The 21,838-nt window shown below is 43.6% G+C and overlaps 1 protein-coding gene across 3 annotated transcripts in view; it reads right to left on the bottom strand.

Moving 5' to 3' along the window:
* Window positions 1-352: 352 nt before the first annotated feature.
* The window catches only part of ARHGAP23 (Rho GTPase activating protein 23), a 99,359-nt gene continuing 77,873 nt past the window's right edge, over window positions 353-21,838 (bottom strand). For 2 of the 3 annotated variants that reach the window (XM_077252298.1, XM_077252295.1), the window contains exons 15-24: window positions 21,569-21,690; window positions 21,177-21,332; window positions 20,562-20,640; window positions 20,036-20,109; window positions 19,586-19,675; window positions 18,982-19,107; window positions 12,050-12,091; window positions 11,641-11,734; window positions 8,927-8,958; window positions 353-7,970 (exon numbers count right to left, since the gene is read on the bottom strand). In XM_077252298.1, the coding sequence (XP_077108413.1) occupies window positions 7,014-7,970; window positions 8,927-8,958; window positions 11,641-11,734; window positions 12,050-12,091; window positions 18,982-19,107; window positions 19,586-19,675; window positions 20,036-20,109; window positions 20,562-20,640; window positions 21,177-21,332; window positions 21,569-21,690 (1,772 nt within the window). In that variant the 3' untranslated portion in view covers window positions 353-7,013. The remainder of the gene's footprint in view (window positions 7,971-8,926; window positions 8,959-11,640; window positions 11,735-12,049; window positions 12,092-18,981; window positions 19,108-19,585; window positions 19,676-20,035; window positions 20,110-20,561; window positions 20,641-21,176; window positions 21,333-21,568; window positions 21,691-21,838) is intronic. The other variant, XM_077252297.1, reaches the window with a different exon arrangement.

Below are 21,838 nucleotides of genomic sequence, written 5' to 3'. Positions count from 1 at the left end.
GCAGGGGAGCTGACGTCGGACGTACTATCCCGTCCGACATCAGGAAGGGGTTAAAAAAAAGCACAGTAGGCAGATTTCTATAAATCCCATCCACTTTGCTTGAACTGTAAAAGGCTGTGTTTTGGGAGGTAGATAAAAATATACAACTCATTGTGGGAACGCAACTTAACTTTGGGTCTTTCTCTTTTAAAGTCAGTCCTTAATAAGACCACTAGAGTTTGTCCATTTATGACCAGTCCATATAAACCGCTCCAGATATAGGTTATCTATTGGGAGTAATGTACAGATTCTGTCCCATATTGTCCACAATGGATGGGTAATCTAATCTGTGTAATCCAGGAGGATATCGGGGTCAATAAAACATGCAAGAAGCTTTATTCAGCAGAATCTCCATTAAAAAGAAAAGAAAAAAAAAAGCTGGAGAATAAAACAAACATTAAAAATTTGTATACATTTTATATTATGTTACACATGTAGAGACCATATTTACAGAACAGAGTAATAATACTTTACATTATATGCAGTACAGGATTATACATTAGTCACAATACTCCTCTGGAATGGCGGCAGTTTTTATACAAAACACTTTTACGAAGGATCCTGGGTCATATTATCATCTTTGTTGCCGAGAAGGCTTGTAATGCACAATGTTACCGTATAGACCTCATTAGAGCCGCCCCAGACACTTTTTTTTTTGGGGAGCATATTTAAACCTTTTCGCTGCCAATAACATCCCGCAGCACAATCATGATGAATGATCTAGCATTGCAGGATTCCATCGGTAAGAGCAACATACATTGCAGCAACGAGTTATGAACAGTTTGTTAGCAGCACCAAGTCCATATATATAAATATATATATTTACAATGTAATGGAAGGTGTGGGCTTGGAATCTGAGGTCAGTCGAGATAATAAAAAAAGGTTTAAAAGCATAGGGAACGGGAGACCTTATTATTGGGAAGGGGCTGGTTATGTACAGAGCTATATATTAGCGGCTGACTGCACATGCAGAGCCATAGTCTGCTGCCTCCGTCATACACCAGAGGCTATATGTAAAGCTGGAGGAACACTTTATACCGATGGGTAAGGGAAGAGGTTTGGAGGCACTGATCAGGCATTTAGAGGGATATAATAGAAAGGCATAGGCGGTGCAGGGTACAGGCGGTAGGAGAAAGGGCACCAGGACGGGTACAGAGGCAGCACTTATGTTTAGTACACATCACAAGTAACAGTCAATATAATTGCCAAAACGCCAGGAGAAAAGATCCTTCATTTCAGGGCAGTGAAAGGTCCATTTGTAAACTAGCGGTAAGGGAGCAGGGAAGCAATGCTTTGTGGGTAACATGCCAGAAGTCACTTTAGATTATAAGGGTTCATTAAAAAAATAAAATTAAAAAACAGGTGTAAAACAACCAAACAAGCTATACTCATGTCTCGTCTCTGACCCAGGACTGATGCTCTGGTGGTCCTCCAGGTCTTCGGCTACAGTAGTCACACCCCTTTAAGTAACCAGTGGCGTTAATGGTCTCGTGTAGTACTACTGGCATTGTGGCTCCCATAACTAGGAGGTGCTGGCTGTAGCATGGCACGTGATCGCTGGTTAGCCAAAACCGGGAGGGCCACTGGCGAGTCAGTGCTGGATCGATAGTGGAAACAAAGCGATGAGAAGTGTAGACAGTTTGCTATTTATGCCGTGCACCTATGGACCACAGTATTGTTACCTGTCTGGTGTCTTGTCATTCGCATTTGCAGGAGCAAGACATGGCCACTTTTCACCAACACAACCCAATCATACACCACCTTACTCCTCAGCTTTCTGACTACACTTCAGTGGTCTGCAACGTCTGGTTGAGACGACATCTCCCAGCATGCCTTGGCGCCCACCACACATCCAGCACTGTACTTCACATATTATCCCTCATATACATTGCCTACATATAGAACAGCTTTCTAGTCAACCTCACATACAGATTTCTAACAGTGTATGAACAAGACAGATAAAGCTCAGGGCCTGGTCTGCATCCACCGCAAGGACTTCCTTCCCATTTATACAACTTCATGTGTCCAGGCCTCTGGGGGATCATGTGCCTTATTAATCCCAGGTCAGATGGATAAACCGGGTTTAATCCTTTAATTCGTACACATCACTACTACCCAGTCCATAGCGGACATCACCCTGCTCTGAGCCTTAAGCCAATAACCATTTCATTGCCGTCTACCTGTGTGTTACACATATTATCAGAAGTTACAGCTACAGACCGGCTGTCATGTGACAAGGGCAGGAATGGGGTTTACAGCTTTAGCGCATAGTCATACCGCAGTGCTGACATCCATGTGCTGACCCTTAGAACTATATGAAACTATAGCACGCCTTATTTTAATGGATTAGTGTGTCTGTTCGCATAGGAGAGACCAAACTTTTGAATTTTTTAATATTTATTTTTTAAAGCCCTTTAATTCAGCTCAGGAGATAGAAGCGCACAGCTCCTCTCTAGGCAACTAAATTGGACGAATGGAATCCCTTTTTTTGGTTATCAGTTGTGGTCTCAGAACTTGGACCTGAACCAATATGTAAGCGATTAGACCTGAAAAATATATAAAAAAAATATTGCCTAAACTTTAGTAACTCAATGAAAGTCCTATTCTCATCTGTTTCTGAATCTGCCACTGTAGGATGCTTGCTTACAACCAGAAAGGACACAGGAGGCATCTGCAAATAGTGGACGCAGTCATCTAAAGCTATGTTCACACGCTGCGTTTTTTACTACTACTACTACTACTACTACTACTACTACTACAAGCAGGTTTTGTTGCGTCTTTGTTGTCTCATGTGATAAAGTTTAGTGCTAAAAAAAAAAAAAAAAGATGCAACTTATTTATTGCTTTCTATGGTTGAAAAAAATGTTGCAAAAACACTGAAAGAAGTGACATGCTGCAGTTTGCAAAACCAGAAATTTTTCAATTCAGGCAGGAAAAAAAACAGTTTGTGAATGAGATGTCTGAAATCTCATAGCTTTTGCTGGTACTGTAAAACGCAGCTTAAAAGTTGCAGAAAAAAGTTGCAGAAAACCGCAACATGTCAACATAGCCTTAATGTGCCGTTCTTCTCACAACGTTCTTTCCTCAGTATACGCCATGAAGTGCAGCTGTCACATGACAAAACAATCTGTAGCTCAGCTCCAGATGCCCCCAGCACCAGTCCAGTCCTCAAAACGCTTCTGCAGTCCTATGAAGCAGGACCCTCCTTAATGGGTCCCCAGGACATCTCAAAACAGCTAAAATTGTTGCATCACTCACTTTTCCCCTTGGTTTCTTTGTCTGCCAAATTGGGCCACTCTTATTCAGTGGACCTGGGCTACATCAAATAGGTTGTGTACCTACGTCAGCCAGGGTCAATATGTCCTCCTACATTACAAAGAAGTGTAGACATCTTGAAAGGCTGGAGCCACACTAGGGCATGGCATCAGATGCGAGAGCATCGGATGCGATATGCTAATGATCCTCAGCTCCTGCTCTGCTGCGAGTGGGAGCCGAGTGTCATGTGTCTGTGCTCTGAGCCTCTCGCATGACAGGATCGGAGCACAGCTGCGGAGGAGATGGAGAAAAGTAATTTCTCCATCTCCTCTGCTGCCGGCGTATATCACACAGCACTCGGATGACACCCGAGTTATGTGCGTTGTGTCACTCGCATCCATAGACTTATATGGGTGCGAGGGAGCCGAGACTCGGCCGAATGTTGGTGCCACTCGCAGCATGCTACAATTGTTCTCACATGCCGATTCGGCATGAGAAAATAATCGCTGATGTGAGCTTCCCCATAGATGTTATATCGCACAGCACTCGACCGTGTTATGTGGTAGGGCTCATACTCACTGGCGAGAAACTCAGATGAGTCTTGCACATCAATACCCGGCACTCAGGAGCGGAGCGTGCGGCTCCATGTATTCCTATGCGGCCGCACTCTCCGCTCCTGAGGGCTGGCAGCAGCGCCAGGTCTGCAACCTGTGGTACTACAACTCCCAGCATGTTGATTCACACCAACGAACAGCCACAGACCTTTGCTCCATAATGTACACATCTAGTAATGTATAGCATGCTGCAGATAGATCAGCATGGTACCAGCAGAGTTAACAAAAGCTTCTTGTCGGTATGAGGTAAATCTGTGTGGATAATGGCACTTAGATGATTTACTGGGTCTCATACTGGGACGGACAGAGGGCTATCTGCAGCACGACATCTGCCACTAGGTGGGCACCCAGCAGGGGCCTCTGGGGCATATATTTCCCCCATATGGAGAGGAATATTATTTGCTGCAGTTTAAAAGCGTTCTATAAAATCATTTATATTTCATAGACAAGATTCTGGAAGCAGAAAGAAAAGCAACGAAACCTAGAGGCCAGATTCTTAGACTGCGCCACAGCTCAGCGTGGACTGCAACCACCGAGTGATGTGTGCACTTCTTTGTAGCCACCGAGTAGTTCAGACTGGTAAGGGTATGTTTCCACGTTCAGGAAACGCTGCGTTTTTGACGCTGCGTTGCGCCGCGTCGTCAAAAATGCAGCTTCCAGATGTTACAGCATAGTGGAGGGGATTTCATGAAATCCCGTCTCCACTATGCAGTAAAAGACGCATGCGGCAGACCCGCGGAAACGGACATGCGGTGCGTCATTTAAGAACGCAGCATGTCCTTGCATTGCTGAAACAACGCAAGGACAACGCATGTGACCTGCCAGTGACCTCAGGTGCAGATTTGGTCAGGATTTTACCTGCATAAAATCCTGACCAAATCCTGACCAAATCCTGAACGTGGACACATACCCTAACACATGGTGTCACCCATCTGCCATAGCAAGTGTACCTCCAACCATGGGCCGTAGGGCCAGTCAGTCCGATACCTCTCCAACCAGAGGCCGAGTGTGGAAATGGGTTGTCTGGCTTGGACAATCTCAGTTTGGTAGAAGGGTCACCTGATCAGACGATTAAATGGTTAATCTGTGTTGGGACTGGTCAGCAAGTGTCCAAAGCACTGAACAGAGACCCTGTTGATACAAGTGTGCTAACCTGGCAATACACAGACATGCTGGCTTCTCCAGATTAAGGCTTGTTTCACACCTCCTACATTCATGGCCTGAGTCTGGACCGGCTGTGGGTTTTTTGACCCGAACTCAACAGCCGCCTAAGCATATACGAAGCATGTGGAGTTCGATTCAGGAGACACATGGCATCCCATACACGGTGGCTTGTACTCAGACCATAAATTTTGGATATGTGAAAAATGACCCGTGATTCAGTAGGTGGGCAGTTATTTCAGTCATCTGTAGCTATCCCTAAGCTCATGTAATAACACACTTACTATAGTACTGACTAAAGTGGTGCATTGGCGCACAGCGTAAGAGCAGACTAATAGCGGGGAACAGGACATTCTGAAATGAGTGCAGGCTTAACCAGAGGAGAAGTCTAAAGAGAAAGCAAATATGGGTAGACACTTAGAACTTGGGCCCCTCAGCCTCTGCCCACGCCGCCGGCTCCTCAGCAGCCCCTCCTGGCACCAATACATCAAAGCTAGCTCAGGTCAATAGATGCATGCTTGTTACAGGATGGAGGCAGTTTCCTTCTTTTATATTTTACAACCATATGACCAGAAAAATTGGATTTGTTGCAGAAACATCTGAAAATTCACTCCTGTTTATCTGAACCTGGTTGTTTCAGTAGCCGATATTTTGGCAATTAATCTGATGTGTGTGAATATACCGTAAAGGGGAACCTGTCATCAGATTTATGCTGCCTGATCCACTGGCAGCATGAATCAGATAATGGCCGCACAATTGCAGACAGGTATGTTTTACTCTGAAATGCTGTGTACACATACTTTGAAAAATTATGTGCCGTCATCCTCTCCAATGAGAATCCTCCACTCCTAACAGGCCATGGTCAAGGTCCAGGAGGACCAAAACTTGTCCGTCTTGTAAAGTGTGGCACGTTTAACAGGACACGTGGACCGATCAATAACATTTTCTTCTGTGCAACTAAGGAATGCCGCGGTGTTTTATACACCATAGTTTGAAAAGCTGACGGGGGTGACTATGTATGTTCCCTGACTAGTCGGAGGTGGTCTCCTGCCATGGATCGGTCAGCATGAAGCTGATGACAGGTTCCCTTTAAGGTACCTCGAATACTGTATCTGTTGCAAAATTAACCTTCAGCTAGCTGGACTGCAAAAAGTAGTATACGGTGTGCATAGTAATGTATACATACTTGTATCATGTAAGTGCATATAGTATGTATTATTTTACATACATACAGATGACCACAAATTAAGAAACTGTACAGTAAAATTCCTTACATCTATAACTCCAAGATAAGCCAAAATTGCACAATGAGCCAGGCTAAAGCCATAAAAGCCTACAGCCAAGTCACAAGCACGCTGGTCCATCAGATGCTGAAATAATGAAATTTTACTGTACATCTGTACACTATATATACTACTCACAGTGTACTTTACATCTATACAGACCAATACACATGCACTCATGTATTGTACACATGCCCCGGTTCACCTTCAGCAGGAAAAGGGGTTAACAATGTAAAAAAATGGATTAAGGCACCATAGTTTGAATCTATATTTGGGAAACGTGTTGCAGAGTTGGGAGTGACCCGCTCACATCCGCAGCAGTCTGCTAGGAGATGCATTGTAGAAGTGTGGTGACTCCATGTGTGCACCCTCCGATGTACAGACACCAGTCATGAACGCCTGGTGGTGGCTCCCATTTCTGTAAGGGGAACTTAAAGACACTTTCCAAACTTCATCATTAAGTCCTGCAAAGTATCCTCCCTGTATCTGGTCTGTGGCTGCAATTGTGAGAAGATGGCACCAGAGAAGAACAAAAAAAGGACAATGAAAAAATGGGAAAAAAAAATCCTTTTTCTCCCACCGCAAATAGCTGAAACCATGGGGAAAAAGTTTGTATGCTTAAAATGTGAAGTGAGACCATCACATGGTAACGGCGGAGTGTTTACAGATAATGGCGGAGTCCAGGAAGAGAAGGATTCTGGGATTTGGACCCTTTGTTGGCTACAGGTTCTTGAACTGCTGGGGTTTTGGCCTTCTGAGATTCCAGGCTACTCAGTCCTGAGTCCCTTGCCTCTGCCCAGGCACCTCCACTTAAGCGGGGACTGGGTTCAGAAGCTGATGTTGCTCCAAGAACTGGCTCTTTCCAGTCATTGAAATTAAGGTCAGTAAGCTGCCCGGGGAGCACCACAGTGTGTCGTCGCCAAGCACTTTTCCTACGTCGGGTTTCTGGGGATCCAGGTTTCCGCATTGCTGCCATACAAAGATCATCTGCTGCTGGCCTAATGCGCTGAGGTGTGCGAGGGTTTGAGGACACTGGATCCTCAGAGCCTTCAAGTTTACCCTTACCAAATTTCTTCCGAGCTAGTGTATCTCCAGGAATTAGCCTTTGAGAAGTGAAAGAGTCTTGTGAGCGTGGTCGCTCCGTCTCTCTTCCTCCACCAACCTCAGTGTCTGTTTCCATGTGGCTGAACTCACTGCGTTCATCATCAGCGTCATCACCACCACGAACACTGGAGGCTGGCTCTGAGCACAGTGTAGAGAGAGTGGAGTACCCCGACACAATGGAACGGGCATCGGCAGGGATCCTTTCTTCTACAGGGGCTTGCCACCTGCTTTCAGAGGTTTTAGTTTGTGCGTCAATGTCTCCTTCATCCAATAACTTTCGTTCTTGGGACTTTGAAGTCAACGATTCTTGGGGTTCTTCAGCTTTTTCTTGCTTTTCTATGACCTCCACCTCCTGCTCAGGCTGCCCTAAACGTGCTACCTCATGCTCAGAGTCGTCTTCCTCTGTGCTGCTCCCGAAGCGCTTCTCATCTCTTCGCTTCCTGCGCTTGCGGTTCACTGCTGAAATGAAGGGAATGGACAGGATATCACGGGCATACAACTCCTTTCGAGATGCCTTCAAGAAAAAGAAAATGCAAAATATTTATCCATAATGCTTTATTAGTAACTTAAAAAGGAAGAATCTAAGACAGATCAGATGGGAATAAAATTGATGCAAATTTCTGACAGGTCAGAGCATACAGGGAACTACAATGTTAAAACTCTAAGGGGTTTACCAAGACTACAAAATTGATGGCGTCCTCTTAAGATAAATCATCAATATCGGTGTGATCCAACTATAAGCACATAAGAATAACTCAGGAATAACTCTGCCCAGGTTCTGATTACTTGAGATGGAGCTACAGAAGATGCAAGGAGCAGTAACATTCATAGAAACTAATGGGAGTTATGAAAACAGCATGGCACAGCCGTTTCTGTAGCTACACCTCCAATGGTCGGAGTTATTCCTGTTTCCGCCATGGAAATGCCATGTCCATCATATCTATAAAGGCGATTCTTTTTTCCCGGCATCCTTTCCTCCTAGCAGTCGAGTTACCAGTGTGCTATGATTTATTTATTGTAGGCCATACTTTCGGCAAAAGACTTGTGAGAGTACAGCCTTCTTCACAGTGTAAAATTAGGAAACAAATTCATACCTTTTTGACAGAACTTTTTCTTTAAAGTGGTTGTTCAGAGCCACTCGCTCCCACATTGGAGGTGAGTAACATCTATGATGTTACGACCCCACATGTCTGCCAAGTCGTGTCCATAATCAGCAGATATCTTGCACGCATCCCGTTTATTACACTGGGATACGGGCATGATACCTACCAATCGTGGATGTGTCTTGGCAGGTGTGCGGGGTCATAATGTCATCAGCACGTCTAAATGTGTAATTGAGCGGCACCGATTAACCTGCTTCCTTGTATAATTATTATTTTGTCTACTATATGTAAGACAGGTTACTGCTTCCTGTCAGGGGCTCAGTCCACATTTCCAGGCCTAGGAGCTGAGAACTTCAGTGTTTCTTACCTTCGCTTTGGCTGAATCACTATTCGTTGAATCTAAAGTGAAAGCAGACAAAAGTGAGCTGAGAATGAAGTATTAATGAAGAATTATAGAAGCTCGGGCCTCACACCAAATATATCACGGAGCTCGGGATTAGTCCAGTCTTTTGCCTCCACCTTCTCTACTCCATTCACTTTGACACATATAGAGCACAAATGGGCCACCAATAACCCACAGACATATGGTTAACACACAGTACATGATGGACACAACACCAAGAGTGCAGCCTTTGTCATCAGTTACAAGATTGTTCTTATAGTCTCCTTATTCTCTTTTATTTCGCAATTTCTGTATTTGAAAGAATCAAACGTTACCTTTGAAGTAAAAGCTATTTTGCCTCCAGGCTAGAACCATTACTACACTAGACGTGGACTGATCCCGTCGTTTGCCCTAAGCCTCATCCATCACTAGCTGGTATTAAGGGAGCCATTGGCATTGCACATTTCAATCAGATTCTAAAGGACATGGTAATTGTAAGGGCAAAAAAAAAAGAAGTGTGTGTGAACTGGCAAAAAGATGAGAGAAAGCCGTCACTAATAAGAAATAAATGCTTTCTTCATCCCTGCACACAACACATAAGACTACACACAAGGGAACATTGCAGACCCCTCCAGCACAGCAGAGAATAATGGCAGAACACACAATGGGATGAAGGAAATGTCAACAGATAAAAAAGTATGATACGAGAAATGCTAAAAATGTGTTGAGAGAATGTCACGGAGGATTTCTTGCTTTTAACAGATCTGAAGAGGTAGTCAGCGAAAGCTTGCTCTTAGGGCAATCCCCAGCAGAGACCCCTTCTACGATGTCCACATGCCCTGTAGTGCAACACAAACATGTACTGGCTGTAGAAAAGATTTCCAATTCTTAAGCTGACACATGATATTTACAGAAGGATAAAACCCAAAGAGGAATGAAATGTATTACAGTACAGAAGTGTTCAAAATAGGAGAAATGGATAACGTGGGAAAGAATGAGAGTGCGGAAAATTGGGGCAAGGTACATTAACAAATGGGGCAATGTGGGGGAGGAAAGCTGTGAGATTTTAAAGGTCCAAGTCTCACTCATAAAGTTGAACTGCACCCACTAAACAGCCAATAAAGTGCTGATGATGATCCCAAATGCTTGTCAACTATTCTAATGAGCGTGTATAGTAGTTTTTCTACTCCAAGTCCACAGGATGTGCCAGAAATGAGTGCCATCTCTGGGACCCACATCTATATCCAAATGAGGGTCCTCCGTAACGTCTGTAGAAATAAATTGAGAGAGACCTGTACACGCGACCTCTCCATTTTTTCTGCCACTGTATTGAGAGATGGAGGTAAATGAACTCCAATTCTCAACACAGGTACGGGCACCACCACATTTAGAAATATATGGCATAACCTTTGGCTAGACCATAAAGGTCTAACATGAGAATATATCACTTTCAGACAGAAAAGGCTGAAATAACTGGTTACAAGCTAATTGATAGCCAAGCTTCAGTGTTTTAGGAGTTCCCTAAGCTAAACAGTGCCTGCCTTCATAAAAGGTGCCCCTTAAGAAGAAAAAAGTATGATGTCGTAGAAGAAAAACTATTACAGGTGAAAAACAATGATGGTTGCAATGGAGGTTATTTTAGTGCATATTTAGGAGACACTGTATATCTGGGAGGTGGGGGAGCCTGCAGACTCCTTGCTGGGGCCGCTCTGTAAGTATGTGAGAGCAGCATTAAGGCTACGTTCACATTAGCGTTAAGCTAATTTGCGTCGGGTTTGCGTCGGCGACGCAGCGGCGACGCATGCGTCATGCGCCCCTATACTTAACATGGGGGACGCATGCGTTTTTTTGTGTTGCGTTGTGCGACACTTGCGTCTTTTTTGCCGCAAGCGTCGGACCAAGAAAACGCAGCAAGTTGCATTTTTCTTGCGTCCGATTTTCGGCAAAAACCGACGCATGCGTCGCAAAACGCAGCGTTTTTGCGTGCGTTTTGCCGCGTTTTTGCGTGCGTTGTGCGTTGCGTCGCCGACGCAGCGGCGCACAACGCTAGTGTGAACTTAGCCTAACACAGGACATTAGCGTGACACACCGCCACACAGTAACAGCCATCAAATGTGTTAATCCCCGGGCGGGCGATGGGTGGAGACAAGAGAGATGAACAGCTGGTCTTTTCCTCCACTGTCACTGCAGTAAATAGCAAAGTGACAGCGCTTGATCTTTTCCAGGGATTCAGTTGGGTTGTCCCTGACTGAGACAGGTAAACTTTTGCCAATGAATCAGTGTCATCCTTTGCTATCATCTTTATGGATCTACATTGTATATGTAATATAGGAGGCATCTCTCTTGCAACCAACCAAGTGATTAGGAGGGAAAGCGGCAGAAACCAACCATACCCGTTCACGGCTGCTGAAGATCCGCTGAGAGAAGAGAAAGGAGGAGGAGAAGGGACAGATATTGGGAGAAGGAGGAAAGGAAAAAAGGCTGGGAATTATTACAAGTCACAACATGCCAGGGTGGATCAGGCCTCTGTCTCCACCTTAAGATGATGTGTGATGTGTCTAGAACACAGCCTAAAATTGTCACGTGTGTGTAACCGACAGTGGGAGGAACATCTGAACATTTCTACATAAAGAAAATATTCTAAGACTACCGTGTTTCCCCAGAAGATGATTACTCGCAATGATGGCTGCAGAAGTTACCTGAGGTGTCTCCTGGTGCTATTGTCCGTCCTATGTTTGGCAGAAGGTGTTCGATATTTGGTACAGATTGTGCATCAAACTCATCCACAGGAGTCTAAAATACAAACCACGGATCAAACATGGAGGTGCAAAATACATGTACAGACCTAAACCCAGGACACCCAAGGGTATCTGCCCACTAGCATTTATTCATATATCTATGGCCTGGAAGGGAGAAAAAAAGTTCAGATCCAGTCTACATTCTATGTGTTTGTTCTCGGGTGGGAGCCAATTTACACATAGAAATTGCATGATTTATACAGAATGAAAAATGTCCAGAAAATGGGCATGTACTGTAAACCTATGAGACAGAAGACACAGCATGCCATTAACAATCTCAGCAAGGCTCAACATTACTGAGTGCACTTACCTTTTCAGCTTTTTCATGCTCATCACTAAAGAACCAGTCAGACTAGAAAAGAAAAAGAAAGAAAGTGTTAACTGCAAAATGTAAGCAGGAGAGATGGATAAACATAATATAATATATATATATATATATATATATATATATATATATATATATATATATACACATATATATATATATATATATATATATATATATATATATATATATATTTTTTGTCCTTTCTCATTCTCGGGTCCTCTACCAGAGGCCTGGAAGTTTGAGGGTTCTGCGCAGGATCTTAGTTGTTCCCAGATATTGCTCCTGGGATCTGTTGTAGCCATTCTTCCAACTTAGGGGTCACTGCTCCAAGTGCTCCTATTACCACTGGAATCACTGTTGCCTTCACCTTCCACATCTTCTCTGGTTCTCCTTTGAGGCCCTGGTATTTCTCCAGCTTCTCATATTCCTTCTTTCTGATGTTGCAGTCACTTGGCACTGCCACATCTATTATGGTTGCTGTCTTCTGATCCTTGTCTACTATCACAATGTCTGGCTGGTCGGCCAACACCTGCTTATCTGTCTGGATCTTGAAGTCCCACAGGATTTTAGCCCTTTTATTCTCCACCACTTTTTCTGGGGTCTCCCACCTGGACTTAGGGGGGACTTAGCCCATATGTTGTGCAGATGCTCCTGTATACAATTCCCACTACTTTGTTGTGGTGTTCGGTATATGCTGTTCCTGCTTGCATTTTGCATCCTGCCACTATATGTTGGACGGTTTCTGAGGTTTCTTTGCATAGTCTGAACCTAGGGTCTCGTCTTGTGTGGCAGATATACACTGTGTGCAGAATTATTAGGCAAGTTGTATTTTGATCACATGATACTTTTTATACATGTTGTCCTACTCCAAGCTGTTCAGGCTTGAGAGCCAACTACCAATTAAGTAAATCAGGTGATGTGCATCTCTGTAATGAGGAGGGGTGTGTTAGGGGTAAAGTTCCCGCCTCTGCACAGGGGGAATCTCGGGCCATCTCCGCTGCGGTCTCCCATTCTTCTCCTGCTGCAGTGGAGTCTGCTCAGCGGAGATGTCGGTCCCAGCGTCTCGCTCAGTCTGCAAAGGGTTACTGCTGCCTTTCCAGCTTCTGCCATTGTAGCCAGTACTGGGCAGCGGCGAGCAGACGTTTTTGGGACTAAGTCCTGCTTTTCCCCTTCTGAGCATGCCCAGGGTAAGATCTCTCGTTGGAAATCAAGGGTCACATGCTTAGATACTGCAGTTAATCCCATTGGTCCTCTAGGAAGGTCCTGAAGGTGCTCAACTTCTGTGGTAGCCTTCCATTGGTCCTTCTGGGAAGGTCCTGTACTTGCTGCAGCTATAAAAGGTTCACATGACCGCACGGCCATGCGTTAGTATCAATCCAAGTTATGTGCTTTGCGCCAGTGTGGTTATGTGTGATTGTATTCAGGGACCCAGCTGAAATAAGCCCCTAGAATACCGGCACCTCCGGTGAGGAGATTGTGTGATTGTATTCAGGGACCTGGCTGAAATAAGCCCCTAGAATACCGGCACCTTCGGTGAAGAGATTGTATGTTTGCATGACCACTGACTGCTATCAGTTCGGCAGTAAGCCTGTGCTCCTGTGAGTCTAACAGGGCGCAGTGCTTTCCTTTCACGGCTACTCTGTGAAGTAACAGAGCTAGCCTTTACCGCCAAATAGTGCCACCATTCACTAGCAGCAGGTTCCTCCTGCACGGTGGACCCCGGGCTGCGAACGCACCAATAATAATAAACATCTATATTTACTCGGTGTGTTCCGCTAGCCCTAACAGGGTGTTGTCTAATGACATCAAAACCCTATATAAGGTGTGCTTAATTATTAGGCAACTTCCTTTCCTTTGGCAAAATGGGTCAGAAGAGAGATTTGACGGGCTCTGAAAAGTCCAAAATTGTGAGATGTATTGCAGAGGGATGCAGCAGTCTTCAAATTGCCAAACTTTTGAAGCGTGATCACTGAACAATCAAGCGTTTCCTGGCAAATAGCCAACAGGATAGCAAGAAGCGTGTTGGGCAAAAAAGGCGCAAAACAACTGCTCATGAATTGAGGAAAATCAAGCGTGAAGCTGCCAAGATGCCATTTGCCACCAGTTTTGCCATATTTCAGAGCAGCAACGTTACCGGAGTAACAAAAAGCACAAGGTGTGTGATACTCAGGGACATGGCCAAGGTAAGGAAGGCTGAAAAATGACCACCTTTGAACAAGAAACATAAGATAAAACGTCAAGACTGGGTCAAGAAATATCTTAAGACTGACTTTTCAAAGGTTTTATGGACTGATGAAATGAGAGTGACTCTTGATGGGCCAGATGGATGGGCCAGAGGCTGGATCAGTAAAGGGCAGAGAGCTCCACTCCGACTCAGATGCCAGCAAGGTGGAGGTGGGGTACTGGTATGGGCTGGTATCATCAAAGATGAACTTGTGGGACCTTTTCAGGTTGAGGATGGGGTGAAGCTCAACTCCCAGACCTACTGCCAGTTTCTGGAAGACAACTTCTTCAAGCAGTGGTACAGGAAGAAGTCGGTATCGTTCAAGAAAAACATGATATTCATGCAGGACAATGCTCCATCACATGCCTCCAACTACTCCACAGAGTGGGTGGCCAGTAAAGGTCTCAAAGAAGAAAAAATAATGACATGGCCCCCTTGTTCACCTGATCTGAACCCCATAGAGAACCTGTGGTCACTCATAAAATGTGAGATCTACAGGGAGGGAAAACAGTACACCTCTCGGAACAGTGTCTGGGAGGGCTGTGGTGGCTGCTGCACAAAAATATTAAGCTTTGATATTTATGAGTCTTTTGGGTTGATTGAGAACATAGTTGTTGATCAATAATAAAAAAAATCCTCTAAAATACAACTTGCCTAATAATTCTGCACACAGTGTATACACTGCTCAAAAAAATAAAGGGAACACTTAAACAACAGAATATAACTCCATGTAAATCAAACTTCTGTGAAATCAAACTGTCCACTTAGGAAGCAACACTGTTTGACAATCAATTTCACATGCTGTTGTGCAAATGGAATAGACAACAGATGGAAATTATTGGCAATTATCAAGACACACTCAATAAAGGAGTGGTTCTGCAGGTGGGGACCTCAGACCACATCTCCGTACCAATGCTTTCTGGCTGATGTTTTCGTCACTTTTGAATGTTGGTGTGCTTTCACACTCGTGGTAGCATGAGACGGACTCTACAACCCACACAAGTGGCTCAGGTAGTGCAGCTCATCCAGGATGGCACATCAATGCGAGCTGTGGCAAGAAGGTTTTCTGTGTCTGTCAGCGTAGTGTCCAGAGGCTGGAGGCACTACCAGGAGACAGGCCAGTACACCAGGAGACGTGGAGGGGGTCGTAGGAGGGCAACAACCCAGCAGCAGGACCGCTACCTCAGCCTTTGTGCACGGAGGAACAGAAGGAGCACTGCCAGAGCCCTGAAAATGACCTCCAGCAGGCCACAAATGTGCATGTGTCTGCACGAACGGTTAGAAACCGACTCCATGAGGATGGTCTGAGATCCTGACCTCCACAAATGGAGGTTGTGCTCACAGCCCAACATCCTGCAGGATGCTTGGCATTTGCCACAGAACACCAGGATTGGCAAATTCGCCACTGGTGCCCTGTGCTCTTCACAGATGAAAGCAGGTTCACACTGAGCACATGTGACAGACGTGACAGAGTTTGGAGATGCCGTGGAGAGTGATCTGCTGCCTGCGACATCCTTCAGCATGACCGGTTTGGCAGTAGGTCAGTAATGGTGTGGGGTGGCATTTCTGTGGAGGGTCACACAGCCCTCCATGTCCTCTCCATAGGTAGCCTGACTGCCATTAGGTACCAAGATGAGATCCTCAGACCTCTTGTGAGACCATATGCTGGTGCGGTTGGCCCTGAGTTCCTCCTAATGCAGGACAATGCCAGACCTCATGTGACTGGAGTCATGTGACTGGAGTGTGTCAGCAGTTCCTGCAAGATGAAGGCATTGAAGCTATGGACTGGCCCGCCCGTTCCCCAGACCTGAATCCGATTGAACACATCTGGGACATCATGTCTCTTACCATCCACCAACGTCACGTTGCACCACAGACTGTCCAGGAGTTGGCGGACACTTTAGTCGAGGTCTGGGAGGAGATCCCTCAGGAGACCATCCGCTGCCTCATCAGGAGCATGCCCAGGCGTTGTAGGGAGGTCATACAGGCACATGGAGGCCTCACACACTACTGAGAATCATTTCCTTGTCTTGAGGCATTTCCACTGAAGTTGGATCAGCCTGTAACTTTATTTTCCACTTTGATTTTGAGCATCATTCAGACTCCAGACTTCCGTGGGATATTAGTTGTGATTTACGTTGATCATTTTTAGGTTTTATTATTCTCAACACATTCCACTATGCAATGAATAAAAATTTACAACTGGAAATTTTCATTCAGTGATATCTAGGATGTGGGATTTTAGTGTTCCCTTTATTTTTTTGAGCATTGTATAATTCTATGATACTTAGTTTTGATGCCCTAGATACTTAGATTTCCATAGGCCCTAATTTGATCCTAATATTCAGCAATAGAGCGTGTTATGTGTTGCCAGCAATACGGGCAAAGCAGGTGTTCTGCGCCTCCCAACCAGTGGACTGTTAGCACTCTCCGAGACCCTTTCTCTAGTAAAGTATGGAACTATTTATCCCCCCAAGTACATGTATTGTATTTAAAGAGCACTTTTCATAAAATTTTTCATGTGGAATTGGACACAGGTTGTAATGTTACCTGCACGGCAGAATAAAACTTTTTTTTTTTATCTCGCCTCTCTGTTGCAGAGATATTGGCTAGCAAAGGATTTGGCACCTACCGGTAATGAATTAATTTTCATTAAGTCCAAGTGGGTTTTATCAGATAGTTTTCACTGGGGGTGTGAACGTCTTCTCTCTCTATAGTGCTAACCAATCATTAGCAGGCGGTACTACACAGCAGAAAGAAGAACCTGTCCCCACTATAGCGTATGTCTCTCAGTGTGTGATATCTAATTATATAGCCCTCATCTCCTAGTCTAACCTCCTGCAGTCAGTGTGGGGAGGGGTAGTGCAGCTTGGTTTAGCTGTGTCACATTACAAAGCCTTATATCAGCGCTCCTCCTCCCCTACCACTGTCACTTCTGCTGTAGTCATCTCCAGAGCAGAGAGCTCACTGCTATATCTATTGTGCTCAACTTGTAATCGCTCTACAGTGAGACGAGAGCACGGTGTCATTCTATCTCACACAAGAGTAGCCTAAAACAGGCAGATTACTCCTGTGTGACATGTAGTGCCTTAAGCTACATGTCGAGCGAGTACAAGTTGCCTGAACACAGCAAACATGATTGTGGTTATTCACACATCTCAGGATATGTATTGTGAGGGAAAAGATAGTACAGCAGAGGTGACAGCGCTGTGAAAGAGGAGCTGAAGGCTTTGTAATGTTACACCACTAAATTCAGCTGCACTGCTCTTCCTCCCACACGGACTCATGCAGGTGGACAGACCAGGAGATCAGGCTATATGACATTATACATCTCACACTGAGAAACCAGCACTAAGCTATGGTCGGGGTGTGTTCTTCTTACCTTTGAGTGTTGCTGTCTGCTTATGATTGGTCAGCATCATGCTCCGAGTGAAAACTGATAACACCCACTTGGACTTAATTTTTACTTATTAAGGGGTCAAATATTTGGATTTCTAACCTCTCCACAACAGAGAGTGAAATTGGAAAAAAAAACACAGCAGTCACTAGTGCATTGTGTGTCCAGTTTGGTGAAAGGTCCTGTTTAAGAAAATACTGATGGAATTATAGCTTGCCATTTGGCCCTTTACTCTTTTTTAAATCTGACGTAATTTTTTTAAAAAAATGCATTCTAATAATACAGTGGGAACGGAACGTATTCATACCCCTTTAAATTTTTCACTCTTTGTTTCATTGCAGCCATTTGGTAAATTCAAAAAATGGCAGAGTGGCCTGACGGAAGCCTCTTCTCAGTGCAAGACATATGAAAGCCCGCATAGAGTTTGCTAAAAAAAAACACATGAAGGACTCCCAGACTATGAGAAATAAGATTCTCTGGTCTGATGAGACGAAGATAGACCTTTTTGGTGACCATTCTTGACTGGCCCAGCCAGAGCCCTGACCTAAACCCAATTGAGCATCTCTGGAGAGACCTGAAAATGGCTGTCCACCAACGTTCACCATCCAACCTGACGGAACTAGAGAGGACCTGCAAGGAAGAATGGCAGAGGATCCCCAAATCCAGGTGTGAAAAACTTGTTGCATCATTCCCAAGAAGACTCATGGCTGTACTAGCTCAAAAGGGTGTTTCTACTCAATACTGAGCAAAGGGTCTGAATACTTATGACCATGTGATATTTCAGTTTCTCTTTTTAATAAATATGCAAAACGTTCTACTTTTATATTTTTTTTTCAGTCATGATGGGGTGCAGAGTGTACATTTATGAGAAAAATATGAACTTTTTAGAATTTACCAAATGGCTGCAATGAAATACTTACCATAGCCAAAAAAATTAAAATAAGAGTATATATATATATATGTGTATATATATATATATATATATATATATATATATATATATATATATATATATATATATATATATATATATATTTCAAAGGCAAGTTTATTAGAATCCATTAAAAGGCAAAAATAGAGCATTCAAAATAGAAACGGAGAAATACATAAAGGTAAACACGTTATACATTTCAGATGCAAGTCCTTACAACTACACATGGGTATACTATAATGAATCTGGTATGGTGGTAGGGCTAGCTTACATTACCCTTACTTTGTTGGGAGGTCCAATACTCTACTCAAGTATTTGCTATAAATGGGAACAATATGGGGAATGTAAATGTCTATACTTACATGCTGGATAAGCGTTTCTACAATCTTATAGCGGTCTGGCATGTGTGTCACCATATCGGTCATGTTGTCCTCAGAGGTGCGAACAAGTGTGGGACCAAAAACTAAGGCCAGATTTCTGGGCTCCATCTGCAGAAGACCATTTAAGGTTACAAATTACAGTTTTAGCAAGATGTGGCGAAGTAGTAAACTGCCATAATCATAGTTGCTAGATACCATAGTGAAACACAAGCTGTATCTAACAGCTAATATATTAAACCATCATCAGATCACTTTAATAGAGGCATCAGGAAGATGCTTATCACCCCTGATGTATTATATAACATGTATATAAGTGCCCAATACTATACAACGGGGGAAAAGAGGGGCAATAGCTGGAGACAGAAAACTATTGAGCAGACAGATGTCAGCCGTGACCGGCTTTACCCAGAAGGTTCTACAATTGCTGGTTCCATCAGCCAATCTATCCTGACAACCTGCTCGGGTTTATTATTTTCAACCTTTTTTTTATACTATAGTTATCCTGATCTCTTCTAGATCATTAAGCATATGCACAACCAACAACCTCACTGTTAAAAAGAAAAGAAAAGAAAAAAGGAATCATCACCTTGTTTTTCTCGGAGTGATCAGCCACAGTCTTCAGGTGACGAACCAGGAATCGCAGAGTTTCATAATAGTATGAGGGGAGTTCTTTAATCTGTCAGATCAGATATTTCAATATAATTAAGAAGGAAGATCAAAAGTACCTTACCCATAATCCATTTGCAGGATAAGCCAGTACCAAACTGGTGGGAAACAATATGGACACCCAATTGTATTGTGACTAAGGCCGGTCTTGCAGAACCACTGGGAGATTGGATTTGCCACTAAAATCTAGCTATTGAAAATAAAAGGGTATGCCATCGCTCAACACTCTTATATAGTTTACCTGTGGATATAATCTACATTGAACTGAATTTGTCTTCAAAGTTTTCAGGGCTCGACTCTCCCAGAATTGAAAGCGCATTGTGATTTTACATTGGATTAAGTGTAAAAAAAAATCAGCAGAAATTGTTACCAGTTTACGGAGTCTTTTCATTCTCTCCTTGGAATCTTCTAAACGGTTTGCTTCAATAAACTCATTGTATTTGTCTTAAAAGAAATCAATGAAAGACGTAGTGGTCATAACCATTGTTCGTGGACACAGCAGATGAATAATTACCAACTACATGGAATTTGAGAATTTCATGCATTATATTCATATATTATATCTGAGGATACTGATGGTCTTGAATGGGCTATTTTAAAAATATAAAAATATATTTGACAATTTCCGACGATGCAATTTTGTCATGTGGTTTTTGTCAAGAGAATAACAGACCTGAAGATATTATTGGCAAATTCAGGGGGGGGGGGGGGGTTTGAGGGGAAGGGACATGGCATTGTCTAAACTGAAAGTGCAGAAAAACACTTATTATTTTATTCAGGTATTTCGTTGGGGCATGAACAGTCCACGAGCAATGGATGTACAGTAACTGGCTCTACTGATGCCCACAGTAATGAACAGCACCAGCTGCAGAAGTGCAAACACTGGTCATACTCACCATCAGTGAAGAGGGGCTCAGGCAGCTTTCTGAAGAACGATTTGAGCAAACTGCTGACCACGTTCAGGTCCTGCCAGCGCTGAAACCACAATATAATGAGGTCAGGAACTGAACAGTGAAAGAGAATTTCCGCCTTTAGAAGTTCTCACACATAGGTGCTAACTTTTCTGGGATAGCTGCTAACTTGCTGATCATTGGGGGTCCAGCCACTGGGACCTTCACAATCCTGAGAATTGGGTTCTGAAGGAGAGCCCATCTCAAATGAAGTGGTGGCCAGACATGAACTCCCCTGGATCAATCATTCTATGTGGGATTGGCAATGATAACCAATACAGCGCTTGGCTTTCTTGGCAGCCCCATAGAGAATAAAGGGAGCAGTGAAAAGCATGTCTGGCTCTGACTTATTAAATGAGTAAAAAGAAGCTATCCAAACCACACAACGTATTCTTATACAAAATGTGATATAAAAGCAACATGGCTGCTTATTTTAGAACATAAAAAATACCAACATTTTTGAGCGTGAATATTGATAATGTCGTCTCCCCATAAACTGGAATTAAAGTTACACGGTACATGCAAGACATAGCTACATTCATCCATCCCAGTTTCTCTTACCTGGTCCTGTATGTTGGTATCAATCAGCCCCTTGTTCAGCTGTTCTTGCAGACTGCTCACCACAGCATTATTTCCAGGAACACGGTATATTCCTAAATACTCCAGACCCTTCTGTTCAACCAACGTACAGCACAACTCCACAATCAGAGGAACCCCCTGCGGGTGACATGAGAGATAAAAAGAGAATGTGAATATTCCATTTATACAGGTCTTATAATGGCAGTCTATTCTTCATTACACCAATAATTCCCTTTATGTGACCTGTAAATGTAATCCCTTTACATTCACATTCAGATGTATACGTCACATGCAAGATTTCTCTGTATGTGCAGAACTATAGAGCAATATGGAGCATACAGATACATTACATCTACATCATCACACATCCTCACCTTGTTCTCCACTGCAGGCTGGCAATCCTCTAGTCTCACTCCAAAAGCCCTTGGTGCACACTTTTTGTTTTTCTTCATAAGGTTGATTCCCCAAGGAACTTTGGAAGAAGGTCCTTCCTCTGCTAGGGAAAACATACCCAAGAGACATATGATTTCTCATGTGTTTTACAATCAATACTGTATTATTGTGGATCTATATAAAACATCGTGCTGGGACTAGTATACAAGATTGCCTTTTAATCACTAATAAAAGGGAAGAGCCAAATGTAT

This window comes from Ranitomeya variabilis, chromosome 4 (genome assembly GCF_051348905.1).
Source record: "Ranitomeya variabilis isolate aRanVar5 chromosome 4, aRanVar5.hap1, whole genome shotgun sequence".
NCBI lineage: Eukaryota > Metazoa > Chordata > Amphibia > Anura > Dendrobatidae > Ranitomeya > Ranitomeya variabilis.
The sequence above is the reverse complement of the archived record's forward strand: the minus strand, read 5'-3'. Positions and strand labels throughout refer to the sequence as shown.